Raw genomic sequence first — 14,283 nt, 5'->3', positions numbered from 1 at the left:
ATAGATAGATAGATAGATAGATAGATAGATAGATAGATAGATAGATAGATACATATATAATGTTATAATTGGTGAGTTATTTTAATGGAATGGCCGATATCTGATATTTAACTTTATCACTAATACCGGCCGATACCGATATCATGCTGAAAGTATTGTGCATCCCTACGTTTTATGAGTTTGAACTCAGTCATGTAAAAACAAAGTTTTCCAGTGGAATCAAATAAGCAGTGTTTGTGTTCATATTACCTCAGCAGCCATAAGCATCCTTTGCTGCACAAGCTTTGATGGAATTAGGGCACAGCTGTGGGCAGGAATATGAAAAATTCCCTTTTTCGTTTTGTATTGCTGTGACTTGGTTTTGTACAAAAATGTAGGAGCTTAAATGAAATGTTGGCACAAATACCTTTTACATCCCTCAAATGACATGTGTAGTGAACTAGGCCTCCGACCAAAACCTGCCTCTGAAGACCTTCATGGGACAGGAACTGTTATTTCATTGATTTGAATCCAGAAATACAAATTAGCTCATCCAGAGACTGTCTAATTGTATCCTGAATTAATCAATTGAAAGAACACTCTTCTTTTTATATTATCATTACTTTTTTACAATATCTTGATAAATCAAAAAGTATGTTTAGTTCATATAATTTCTAAATTTTGAAGTGAACCACTCATTTAAATCAACTGTGAAACAGTATTACACTAGTAATTACATTAGTATACAGGGGGAGTGGTGGCGCAGAGGTTAGAGAGGTGGGCTTGTGATCCGAAGATCGCCGGTTCACGCCCCGACAACATCAAAATTGTGGGTGGGGTAGGTGAAACACCCACACTTGCCCCCACCCTCATTCGCCCCACTCTGGGCCCATGAGCAAGGCCCTTAACCCCCACCATGTGCTCCCTAAAACAGGTCTCTCTTGAAAATGAGTTCTCGTGGCTCAATGAGACTAACCTGGATAAATAAAGGCTAAATGAAAAAAATGAAAAAATTAATGATTTTTTTAAACCTCATTTAAATTAGAAATCAAGTTAAATGTCTATTTACAAAGTAATTATGCATTTTGATTTTCTGTCTAAATGAGAAGTAGTGATGTCAGTCAAAAGTCAGAGACAGTCAGAAAAGAAGTTATTAGAACAGGCTGTATTGTTTTTAAAGCTAGCAGACGGTAAAAAGAGAAACACTGGCATCTGCGTTGTATCACTTCGCCATAACATTTCTCTGTCTGTACTAAACGTTCCTAAACATTCCTGAACCCTCTGTTGACTTTTAATAACCCTCTGACATCACTAGAACCACCCCCTGTTGGTTGTTTCAACCAATCAGGAAGTCCTGAGTGACCGGAAGTGAGGACTCTTTTAAAAGTCGACACTTCCTGGAACTATTCAGTCTACTCAGTCTACTGAGTCTACTCTTGGAGTTCTTCTGAGTCTTCTTGACTCTTTAGTCTTCTCTTGGTGGAGTCTTCTCAAGCCTTCGGGAGTCTTCCACTCCTGAGTGGGATCTCTGACGGAGTCACAGCGACTTGCTGTGAATCCACCCGGGTGTAATGCCTCCAACTTCGAAGGGAGCTGAGCCTGTTTGTTGAACGGAGTAAATCGACACGACTTCTGACGATGACCAGCCACTCTTACCAGAGACGCTGGAAGGTAGCGTTGAAATGGACCCGGTACCGGAGCTGATTTATCTCCTGCGAATAAAACGAGTCGTCACGCACTAAGTGTACCGGAGGTTTGAGCTGGTGATTGAAAGAAGCGTGCCAATTCTGGTCAATCCAAACATACACCTTTCTCCATCCATCTCTTCTTTAAACCTCTAAACTCCTTCCTTTCAACTCTTCTATTTTGCCAGTAATCTAGATGCCTTCAGAAATGTCTTGTTGTCTTATTAGTAAAGCGTGCCAAGTTTTAATAATCAGAACCAGATCAGCTAATCATGTGTACATGTTTTGGTGTTAAATTTTGATTCTGTTAAATAAATGACCGCATTTATTCTGATGGGTCAAAGAAAATTAACGTCTCTTGTCACTGATTAAACAATCCTCACAGTTACCTCGTCACATGGCATTAATTTAACTCGAAAAAGAAAGAACCCGTTATATTTAAATAATTAGTAGTGAAGGTACAGCAAAGCTGTCCTTGACACACTACACATGCAATCAAACAAAATGCATTCTCCCTGTGGGTTTTACCAGCACACAGATATTTGAGAGAAAATGTGCCACAGTCTTGTGTGAAATTGTGTTGACGTGGCTTGATCACTTCTGGAAACCACTGTGGAAGCTGCCAGCTTTGGTATAAATTGATAAGATGCTGTCCTACTTCCACTCTTTTCAACAAGAAAAAAAAACTACTTATGAAAAGTATACTTTGATAATACTGTGGCCTTCCTCAGTCGTTTTTATCCCTCCCTCTCTTCAAAAAAGAAACTCTGTGTATTTCCTACAAATAAAAATTATTTTCTTCTGTGTCTGTGTAATGTATTCATAGCACAGAAAAAAATCAACAGCATAAAAAATAAAAAAATAAAACAGGCAAAGGATCAAGCTCAAGCAGCCCAGAAAAAAAACAAAAAAAAAAACAAATGGAATATATTTATGGGGCGTCATGGGTTCTCTATGCTGGGCACAAAAAAACAAGACAAAAAAACCAAGAAACAAGAAAAATAACACATGGTTTTAAAAATAGGATAGACACAAACATAGCTTGGAGGCAAATGCTGCTTTTGAGCATGCTTTCAATTCATCCCATGCATTGTTTAAAATATGTACTGTTTCTTACACTAAATTGTGTTTTTTTATTTATTCTCTGTATTTTTATTTTTAATTTAAAGACCCCATGTTATATTAATATAAGCTAATACAAGTTGCTCCAGGCATATTTATTCAAAATGTCTCCTTTATACAATCAGTACATACACACGTACACAGACATATCTAGAAGTGTACACATACATGTACTGTATATGCCTACATACAGGTTTATACAAAAAATACAAATAAATAGCACAAGTAGCCCTGCCAAACATCAAGCCCAGTCATATTTAAATTTCATTTAAAACAAGAAGAAGAAAAACAATGTTTATTTTTAGATAATATCTTTGTACGTGTTATGAGGGACTTGAGACCTGTCCAGGTTGTCCCTGCATCTCCTACAGTGAGAGCTGGATTTGGGCACTAGTGACCCCCGTGACCCGTAAAGGAAAAAGTGGGTAAAAAGAACGGATGGATAGATTGATGGGTGGATCTTTATACTGTATATGCAGGTTTTGTAAATGAGCATATAAAATGTTTCTGTTCCTGTAAAGTGCCCTGTTGTGATTTGGCACAATACAAATAAACTGAATTGAGTTAAATTGAAAAGTTGTTAAACAAACATTAAAAAGCAAAAATGAATTCAGTTAAGCTATGAATATGACAAAGTATTAGTATTCTTCTCCAACATTGATCAATGGGTTTGACTTGAAAAGTTGTTCATCACATCATCTAAAATGGAATTTAAAGTATGCTTGGAACGAATGGCAACAATTCCACCAAAGAGCATTCTATAAATGTCAGAAGAAAATGCAAAATGATGTCCATGAAACTGCTGCAGGTACTCAGGTGGAACACTGAGCATGCCCAGAAAAAAAGGTTGCATATTTTACAGGGGTCCTAGCTTTTACCAGTTTGACATTTTTGTTCTGAAGATAATGATTTTAATGTGTGCAGTAATGTCAAGGGTCTTCTGCTCTGCATTTATGACACGGTGTGTTCATAAGGGTTGCAGGGGAGATTGCACATTACTGCACAGTGAAAAGCAAAATTTAAAGAGCACCTTTCTTTTGTAGAAGGAGAAAAGAAAGGTAGTACTGGAACTTACTTTGCTGCTGTTTTAAGCTCTTAGTAAAATGATCAAATTTAACAATGAACAATTTTTAGATTATTTGTTTTTTCATCATTAATATTTATAAAATCTCAACAGCAAAGTGCTGAATCCTCTCATTAAAAGGGGATTCTTACTAAAACACATTCCCAACAATAAAAAAGCCCCACTAAATTCACCTTTGAATATAAGAATATAAAAATAAAATCAAAATGTAAAACCAACAATCAAACAATAAGATCAGCACCAACAACTAACAGTATAATAGTATGAGGCTTAGCCTCAAGTGATTACTCTGAATTAAATTAACCTTTTAGTTTGTTTTGTTGTTGTTGTTTTTTAACCAGGCAATTATGTTCACTTAACACTGATTTCACAATAAAGCAAGAATTAACCCTTTTTTTACATGAATAAAGAATGAATTTAACTGAAACATGAATTTTTGAAACAGAATGTTTTCATTTAGAATCAGAATAAGCTTTATTTATCATTCCAAAAAAGTTCAATCTGGTCCTCTGGACATTCAAAAAAAACAAAAGCAAAACAAAACAAAGCAAAAAAAAATGTAGAAACGTTTCATCTCTCATCCTGAGGACTTCCTCAGTCTGAGGAGCTGTATTCAGCTCAGTCTCTTAAATAGCACCTTCTCAGAGTGGATCAACCAGTTTGCTGCTGACAACCAGAACCAACTGATCACATGCTCAAGAAGGACCATCAGCCTAACAATGGATCATTAACACCTGATGGCTGTTTACTGTTCACAGAGGGCTGAGTGATACTAGCAATCACAGCATTGTAAGAGGGGGACAGTTGAACCTGGAGGCTCCACCCCTGTTTAATGATGGACGGTTTCTATTCACAAAGATGGCCTCCTTTACTCCTCTCTCAAACCATCGTTCCTCTCTGTCCAGGATGTGAACATCTTCATCCCTGAAAGAGTGACCGCTGGCCTGGAGATGAGTGTAGACCTCAGAGTCCTGGCCTGATGATGTTGATCTTCTGTGCTGGTCCATCCTTTTGGCCAGTGGCTGTTTAGTTTCCCCGATGTAAGACTGATCACCCTCCTGACACTGAACAACATACACAACATTGCTCTGTTTGTGCCGGGGGACTGGATCTTTGGGATGAACCAGTCTTTAATGTATTTTGGGGTTTAAAAGCCACTGGGACGTTATGTTTAGAAAATAAACGTCTCAGTTTCTCTGATACTCCCTCAACATCTGGAATGACCACTGGTCTGAGTCTGGGTTCTTCTTCTCCAGTGGTCTGCACAGCTCAACACCTCTAGCAGCTTCTAAGTGGCTAGTTTATGGATTACAGCAGAAACTAATTGGTTTCAGCTATAATCCATACAGCTGATTAGACTCCACCAAGGCTGAGTGGAACTACAACTCTTCATTAGAACGTTGACTGTCAAATGGTAATTCTGCCTACAGCCTTAGTGAGGTGTCTATGAGAAATCTATTCTAACCCGTATTTTTACTCCCTGGTCTCCCCACAGCTCTTGTAACTCCTACTTTCATCCTTTGGGTCCTCTCTGAGTTCCCAGTTTATTCATTTCTCCTCATCTTCAGCCAGGATCCAACTCTTCTGAGTTCCCCTGTCTGGGAGTCTTCACTTGCAAACTGTAAAAGAACCAACATCTAGATATTTATGACTGAACTGTATCATTGTGCCCATTATAACTATTGTTGTATTGTTTTGAGTAAGTGGGACTCTAGCATGTGTAAAATGGTGTCAGACAGTCAAACATGATTGGACAAAAGAAACTGAGGAGATGAACGGGGATCAGGGGAAGTCTCAAAAGAAAAGGCCAAATAAAAATGTATCTAACACAAACATTTGTTTGTGTTAGATACATTCAACCTGGATTATTGAGCATGCATCAGGATATTTGTTTTCACCCTTTGTGCAACAAAAGTGCATATACTGTACATAAACATGCATACATTTATACATGCATACACATGCACTCTCTCACTGGTACATTTTCATCTTTAAATCACTTCTTGGTCTGCTGCCTTCATACATCTCCTCCTACATGTCTCTGTGTGAGTGCAGCTACAGCGTGCGCTCTCAGGACATTATTACCTGCAGTGTTCCCTCAGTGAGGACTGAACTAGACAAAAGGGCCTTCTCCTACTCCGCTCCTGTTTCCTGGAATATCTTACAAAAAGATTTGAAGCTCTCGACCTTTGACCTCTCTAAGTGTCTTTAAGAATCTGTTGGACTCCTGGCAGGGACCAGTGCAGACATGTTCCTGTTTTTAGTTTTCTACATTCACCTTAGAATCTAGCTGTTTTTTGTTACTTTTTTGGCATCTTATTTGTAAAAAAAAAAAAAAAATCTGTATGCCTTTGTATGGCTGTTTATTGTTGTCGCTATTGTCCATTGTGTCGTCATTCTTTGTTAAACCAGGTCTCTCTTGTAAATGAGTCCTCGAGGCTCAATGGGACTAACCTGTAGAAATAAAGCTTGAATGAAAATAAAAACACTTGGTGAATCCGTTGATACAGTATGGAGGTTTGAAGATTTGCTAAAACTAAATACCAAGTAGCTGCACTTAACTGCTTGACAAGGAGGTGCTTCATGTTTGAATTTAAATTTCTTATCCGAGACCAATCTCTAATTAAATTACAATGTTTCACTTTTGAGTCCAGCTCTGACATTTTCATTAACCTCAGCAAAAATGTTTAATGTTTATGCAACAAACCAGCTAAGACTGCTTCAGACAAAAAGTAAATGACAGAAAATACTCAAGATTCAGTTGTGGCCAATACAAGAGATTTATAATTGTCTATTACAGGAGGACGCATGTTCCTTAATCATTTATAAATATGTTTTTGCAATATATGTTAATTATTCATGTGCAGAATTTTTTACATCCAAGAGCCAATTGACTTTTTGGCCTCCTGTGTGATTCAGTTCAATCAAATCAGTTTAAGATTCAATTGAATTGTATTGACATGTCCTCCATCTGTCAAACTCCATGTTCCCTCCCAGATGACAACAGTTCTCATATTTTTGTTTGGTCTGACGCAGAACTAGAACTCATTGGAGAGATTTTAAAACACAACCTGACTATGAATAATGTATGTATGTATGTGTTTATGTATGTGTGTATGGATGTATTTATGGATGGGTTGTATTTTACACGCAAGAGCACAACAAAAAATTCTCAAAACAGAAAGCAAAAATATTTACACCTTGAAAGAAATGTACTATAAGTAACTGATATTCTCTAATCACCACTTGCTCTTGCTGAGATCAGACGCTTTCCCATCCCCTCCCTCTCCGCTTTGCTTTGCTGCCCTGTCTGTCTGTGAAACTGCTTCTGAGACTCTCTTGCATATCTTCCGAACCATAATTATGGACTTGTTTTCATGGTATGGTATAAAGTTTATTCATTAAAAAAAATAAAACAATTCCATAAACTATATAAATAAATACAAGAGATTTAAAATGAAAGGCAGCAGAAAGAAGAAAAAATCTTATTATATCTGCCCCTTTTTTCAAACAATTATTTCAATCATAATAATTTTCAAGTAACAGAACAAAATGAATAACTCTTTCTAATTTTTCTAATTCTAATACAAAACACACACTAAGCTACTTCATATACACTTTTTTAACAATTCAGCTTTGATCTTTTTCTTAAATGTACACATTGACTTGGCATTTTTCACATCACTCTCTAGAACATTCCACAATCCAACTCCTTGGATTGAGGTAGACCTTCCCTTCAGACTAGTTCTGAATGTTGGTTTGACAAATATCTCTATCCCCTTAAGATTGTAACAACTTTGTCTTTTAACTAAATTTCTTTGGATATTTAATGGTAATGTGTTATTTTGAGCCCTATACATAACTGATAAAATACTGTAATCTACCAAATCATGGAACTTCAATAAGTTCAGTTGATAAAATAATGTGCTTGATGGGTGACTGTAATGCTTTCTGGTGATAATTCTTACAGCTCTTTTCTGTAAAATAAAAATAGGTTTTGTAAATGTTTTACATGCTTTCCCCCAAACATCAATGCAATAGATTAAATGTGGAACAATGATTGTGTTATACAACATGTACAGAGCTTTATCATTGAATAATTCCCTGACTTTGTATAGTACTGCAATAGATTTAGATATTTTTGTTCTTACAGAATTGATGTGATTTTTCCATGTTAGCTGTTCATCAATGATTACACCCAAAAATTTCATCTCATTAACTCTACAAATCTCAACACCCTCAATTTTAAATGGATCATCAACAGTTCTCTTTTTGTTACTAAATATCATGTATTTAGTTTTATCTAAATTTAATGATAATTTATTAATTTTAAACCAAGTTTGTATTTTATCAAATTCTATCTTCATCAATTCCAACATCCATTTTACATCTTTACCCAAACAAAAAAATGTGGTGTCATCTGCAAAAAGGACACATTTGAGGAGTCCTGATACATTCACTAAGTCATTCACATATAAAATAAATAACTTTGGTCCAATTACAGAGCCTTGAGGAACTCCACAAGTGATATTGCACAGGTCAGATCTTACACCATTTATTTGTACAAACTGTTTCCTATCTTTTAAATAGCTAGATACCCAGTGTAATGCTGGTCCTCTTATACCATATTTATTTAATTTTTCAAGGAGAATAGTGTGGTCAATAGTATCGAATGCTTTTTTAAAATCAATAAAAATACTAACACAATATTGTTTTTGATCGACAGCATCAGTTTGATCAGTTGGTCCCTCAACACAAATGATAACATTTCTTCGAAGAGAAGACAGGCTTTAGGTGAGCCGATTTGCCCTGTTGGCACGCACGCAACTGGATATCTCAACAACTGGAAGACTTGATGATGTGTCTATCTCTGCTGCCATCTGTGGATTTTAAGGACGCATATTTAATTGGATTTACAATAACTGGTTCCTGCCTTTTGGATTTAGCTGGTGCTGGTTTTATCTACAATCAAGAAAGTCGTCGGCAGCAAATTTGGACACAATCACGCTGCTTGCCTTTTTGATGGCTTGGTTCGTGTCTGGAGTACCCAGACTCGTATGCTTTGGGCAGAACGGATCAGATCTCGGGGATTTTAGTCAGTCATGTTCCATCGGTGTGGCCATGTATTTTGGACATTTCAGAACTGGATGGACCAACACAGACTAGAGGTTGATGTCATTAATTTCTGCCTGTCCCAAAACAATTGTGTGTTTATCTGAATTTGTCTCCCTTGGCTGTCCTTGAAGGCCATCTTATCTAAAGTCGCCTGGAGAACATGTGATCTGACGCTCACCACCCCCTCCCTGAGGAATTTCCAACTGATAACCAGATGAAACCAGCTGAATAAACTTGTGTCATCATTTCAGGACTCTTGGATTCTCATAGATGTTATTCTTGGCCATTCCTCGACATCCCTCGAGAATGTTTATGGATCTCACCGGAGGACATTGACTGATTATTCTATCCTTATCAGAACTCTTACAGTGACCTCGAGAGCATCTATGGACATGCTCACCGTTCTCGTCGTCCACCTCTACAGAATGTCTACGTCACTATGTGCTTGTTTGTGCAAGATGTTTTTTGATATCAGAGTTTTTTTCTTCTCGGGCAGGAAGAAAATGGCTGAGGAATTTTTTCGCCTCTGATTCCTACATGTGTCCAGTTTCATTACTTTTTGTCTGTTTAAACAGATCTTATTTGTAAATTAGTCTTCCAGGCTCAATGTGACTCATCTATCTAAATAAAGGTTGAATGAATGAATGAATAATGTAGCTATGTTTTATGTTTTATGTCAGACGAGGCCCTGAAATTTTCTTTTAACTAAGCAGTGGGTAAGACCATTGTAGTTTATTGTAGCATGTGCTGCAGAAGAAAACTGAAGCTATCAAACAAATCAACTGAATGTCCATTAATGTTAAAAGACAAAGCATTTGTAGACATCAACTAATACTGTTCTGTTCAAACTGAAATACTGTCTGTTAGTGTTTTATTGTTTATTGTTGTTGTTGTCTGTACTTTATTTGTTCTGTCTGGAACAGGTCTCTCTTGTTAACCTTCCTAGCGGGGCGAGATCCCGCACACACTTATGATGTTAACGGGTCAGTTGTGACCCGTCTTAAATCAGCCAAAAAATGCCCTCAAAACAGTGTTTTTTTTAAGAAGTATTAGAACACATCTCTAAAATAAATTTGTCTTATTATTTTGTTATTTTAATATTATTAACCATAGTAACATTTATAGTGTTAAGGGTAAGTTTTGACCCATGTATATTTACGTCAAAAAAAGGAAGAAACATTTCTTTTCAAACATTGAACTTTAATACCAATATAAAATAAAAAGCAGAACAAGTAATAATACAAAATACAGATTGAGAAAGACAAGAAAAAATCAAAATGAAATAAATACTCTTCTAGTTACAAACATGCTCTTTCTAGTTTCTTTCTGTCTTTCATGCATGCGTATGAACTTGCGTATGAACTTGCGTTGTGTTCAGATGCACGTGTTGCAAAAAGTGGCAGTTTTCGTATGTTCTTTGCATATGTATTTTCTGCAGTCAAGGTACAATGTGTTTGTTTTCCGGTCTTTATTGCTTGGGCACACCTGACACCTCTTTCGTTTTGAAGCAGGTGGAGTTGTGGGTGTGGTCGATGTTGAAACCCGGCTGCCTGAAGGGCATGTTGTCACTGATGCACTTTGTGCAGCTGATGTGGTTGGAGTGGTGCTCCGGAGCTGTCTGACAACGTTCGCAGTGGCTGGGTCTCGGGGTATCCGTTCCCTTCTCTCAATGTATGGCTTGATCAACAAATTTCCTAGCTCCTGAAGGAACAATCTCCGCTTGTGGTTTTTTTTGGCGTTCCACCCCAAGTCAATCTGGGTCCACAAGACAAATGCATTGTATGCAGACACATCTAGGATGTTGTAAAATACAACCATTGGCCATCTCCTGGTCATTCACTGGCAAGTGTAGGTGGCAGTCAGCTTGTCCAGGGTGTCCACTCCTCCTTTGTTTTTATTGTAGTCCAGGATGATTTCAGGCTTTTTGTCACTTCTTGTTGACACAGCTGCATCTTTGTGAAGAGTGGACATAAGTACCACACTCCGGTTCTTTTTGGGACAGTATGAAACAACACTGGTGGTTTCTGTAAAAGCAAATTTTGAAGACAGTGGAGCCCTGTCTTTCACCTGCAAAATTTCAAGGGGCAGCTCAGGTTTGTTTTTTCTTATTGTGCCCACCATGGTAAGTTTCCTCTTGAGAAGTTCTTGTCCAAGATCATTGCTGGTGAAGAAATTGTCACACGTGATATTGTGACCCCGCAGTCCAGTAGTCATATCAAGGATTACCCGTTTTCCTTGATTCTTCTCAGGGATGCCAGCTGCAAGTTTGCCTGTGTAAATCTGTAGATTCCAGGCATAGCTGGTTTTCGCATCACAGGCTGCCCAGATTTTTATGCCATATTTGCCTGGCTTACTGGGCATGTATTGCCAGAAGGGGCATTTTCCACGGAAAGGGAGAAGACGCTCATCCACTGTCACCTCTTGTCCTGGGTTGAACATCAGTGGAAGGAGCTTCACCCATCTATCCCAGACGTCTTTGATGGGAGCAAGCTTGTCAGACCGTGCTCTAGTATCTCTGTTGTCAAATCTGAGGACTCTTGAGATCATTTGAAAGGTCTGAAGTGACATTGTTGCGCAGAAAATACTCCTGCCTGTGGACACATCCCAGAGACTAGTAAGGGCCTCATTGCTGGATCTGTACACGCCAGCGAGAAGAAGAACACCAATAAAAGCATCCAGGCACTCCTCATCAATGTCCTTCCAAGTGTCACCGTGAACTTTTTTCCCTTCGAGGTTTGTCAAAGCAATGATGACTTTCTTTAGTGACAATGGCATAAACAAATCAAAGCATGTCTTGATGTCACTTACTCGTGTCAAAGCAAACCTTGTAATCCCAGGGGTCATCTTCATAACATTTTCAGCAGCTTCCCTGCCATGTGAAACAGGAGGAATCGCACTCCAAGTGATGTTACCCTTTTTGGATTTATAGGTTTCAGTTACAGGAGCAGCTTCAGCACCTGTGCCCTCCTCATCCGACGAGTCTGTGTACTCTGATTCATATTCAATAGCATCGTCCTCCTCAGAAACTGGCTCATCTGTGACACTAGGTGTGTCCTCTGCATCATTTTCAGCAAGGATGTGATCTAGAGCTTCTTGTACTGTGAATCTTCTCTTCATTTTGGTATGCAGCCAAGCTCTAGGTAAAATGGAGTGTCTGTTTCTACATGTCTCTACATGCCCATGTAGAGACACACCCAGGTGGGTGTGTCTATCTAGGTCTGCCTATCAAGATGGGCATGGCTATCCAGGTAGGCTTATCTCTACATGGGCATGCCTCAACATGTCTCTGCATCTACAGCTGGATGAACTTTTTCAGTTTTTGGGAGCAGAGTATGAGGGACTTATCAATAAAAGTAGTACGGATAAATGGGGATGTTTTGGTCAGTGAAGTAGACAAACAGGTAAAAACAGAAGGCCCTAACATATGTATGACAAAGTTAGTGAGGTCACAGTGTGTTTATGATTTCAGTTTTGACACTGATTATTGGTTGATAGTCTTATACCATAACTGGGTCACAAATGACCCCAGCGCGGCAAGTGCGTGTTGTTCTATAAAAAATAAAAATTAAATTTAGTGAAAAAATATATATATTTTTTTTATTTAAATAAAGGTTCCAGACAAAGTCAAAAAGCCTTGATGCAAAAAAAAAATATTTAAAAGACAGTATCATGATTTAAAATTTAAAATGGGTCACTACGGACCCTAACATAGTAGGAATTAATGACTCCTCATGGCTCAGTTAGACTAACCTGTATAAATAAAGGTTGAATGAAGAAAACAGTTTTTTGATATTTACAGTATTCTTCCTTAGCATTTGTTTGGCTGGTTGTATGTTTTTTTTTCTTCTGTCTTCTGTGATTGCAGTTTTTTTTTTCAGCATTTTTCTGCCTTTTTTTGTTGTTGTTTTTGAGTTTGCATCATTCACGTGTTTTCAGCATGTTTCACTGTTTGCAGCACGCCTGCACCTGTTGGTCAACGTACTATCTGAAGACGACATGCAGCCAACATTTTTGTGACTCTGTACCCCAACCGCACTGTGTGCTGCAACTGAACTCCCATTCAAAAGTTAGTGTCATGGACAGCATAGACAAAAAGACTGCAAGTCAAACCAAAAGCAAAGGAAGCAGGGGAAGAAAAGCAATAGAGAATACTTCTTTGTTCTTTTTTTTAAATTTTGTTGGGATTTGCTGCTCGCTATATTTTGATTTTCTATCACTAAGGAACCTAAAGGTCATATAAATAGCACAACATTATTTGTTTTAGAGCTAGTAAAGAAGAGCCACCAATTACATCCAGCTAGGCTGGGTAGTAAGTGTAAATCCCTGGGATGAAAACTAATGTCTGTATGGTCCCAACAGCTCCTGTGCATTGACACAAAGAAGCATGCTGACAGACTCAAACAAACTCCTCTGAACTAAAGTAAATGATCAATGTGTTAAAATTACATTATTTTATTTGTTTCTTTTTACAATCCATGAACACAGAAAAAGAAACGTTCAGAATGTGTTCCTCTTCACATTTCACCACTTGTAAGGTGAAACTTATTGCCATTAATAACTTTTAAAAGGCTGACACTTTGGTCCAGTTACAGAGCTATTTGAAACACATTTAGACGACTGTACCTCTGTCAGTGTAATTGATGTTCCTCACTTACTGCTCTTCAAGGTGAGTAATGACAATCTCTCCTTGCTTTGCTGTTTCTCTCCCCGATTCGTAATGGCTCCACAGAGAGCCATAATGGCATTTGAGATAGGTAGTCGAGTGGTAACTCTCTCATCTCCGTGTCACTTATGGAAGCTGAAGTGACATTTCATGGCCTGCACAGATGTTGACTACCTGAGCTGAATCCTTGTAGAAATATCTTGCAGCAAAAAATTAGAAATTGGAACATTTTATTTGACTGTATTTATTTTACAGTGAACAGCAAAAGGTATTTGGCTCAATTACTTCCAATAAAAGGCTTGTCAGCTGCTGTAATTATTGTTTCCCTCAGCATTTTATAACACTGGTCCCACCTATTTGGCTGAAGTGTCAGCCACAGTGAGTAGATGAGCTGAAAGGTTCCACATTATTTATTTTTAACCTGCCTAATCTCTGCTCAGGGGAACCATACCCCAGCAGGAGGAATGCATGTTGGAAGGTAGAAATGTTTGGTGTCCCACAATATCCCACAGGTCAACAGATTGCAGCTGAGAAGACAGATAACAGTGTATATTTATACATCTTAGACAGCTGTAAGTTCTTTTTTTATTCTACCCAGACTGCAGACACTGTTTGGTATCCACTGTTTAGAATTA

The 14,283-nt window shown here is 37.9% G+C and overlaps 1 protein-coding gene across 1 annotated transcript; it reads right to left on the bottom strand.

Moving 5' to 3' along the window:
- Positions 1-10,821: 10,821 nt before the first annotated feature.
- LOC119426787 (piggyBac transposable element-derived protein 4-like) lies at positions 10,822-12,102 on the bottom strand. Its single transcript, XM_037694368.1, has one exon. The coding sequence runs from the start codon at positions 12,100-12,102 to the stop codon at positions 10,822-10,824; it is 1,281 nt and encodes a 426-aa protein (XP_037550296.1).
- Between the last annotated feature and the right edge of the window lie 2,181 nt (positions 12,103-14,283).

The sequence above is a fragment of the Nematolebias whitei genome, chromosome 20 (assembly GCF_014905685.2).
Source record: "Nematolebias whitei isolate Nwh7 chromosome 20, NemWhi1, whole genome shotgun sequence".
Lineage (NCBI taxonomy): Eukaryota > Metazoa > Chordata > Actinopteri > Cyprinodontiformes > Rivulidae > Nematolebias > Nematolebias whitei.
This window is presented reverse-complemented; position numbering and strand designations above follow the sequence as displayed.

What these genes read in the sequence shown, in the direction of transcription:
- LOC119426787 (XM_037694368.1), bottom strand. Translation starts at nt 12,102, where the DNA reads ATGAAGAGAAGATTCACAGTACAAGAAGCTCTAGATCACATCCTTGCT.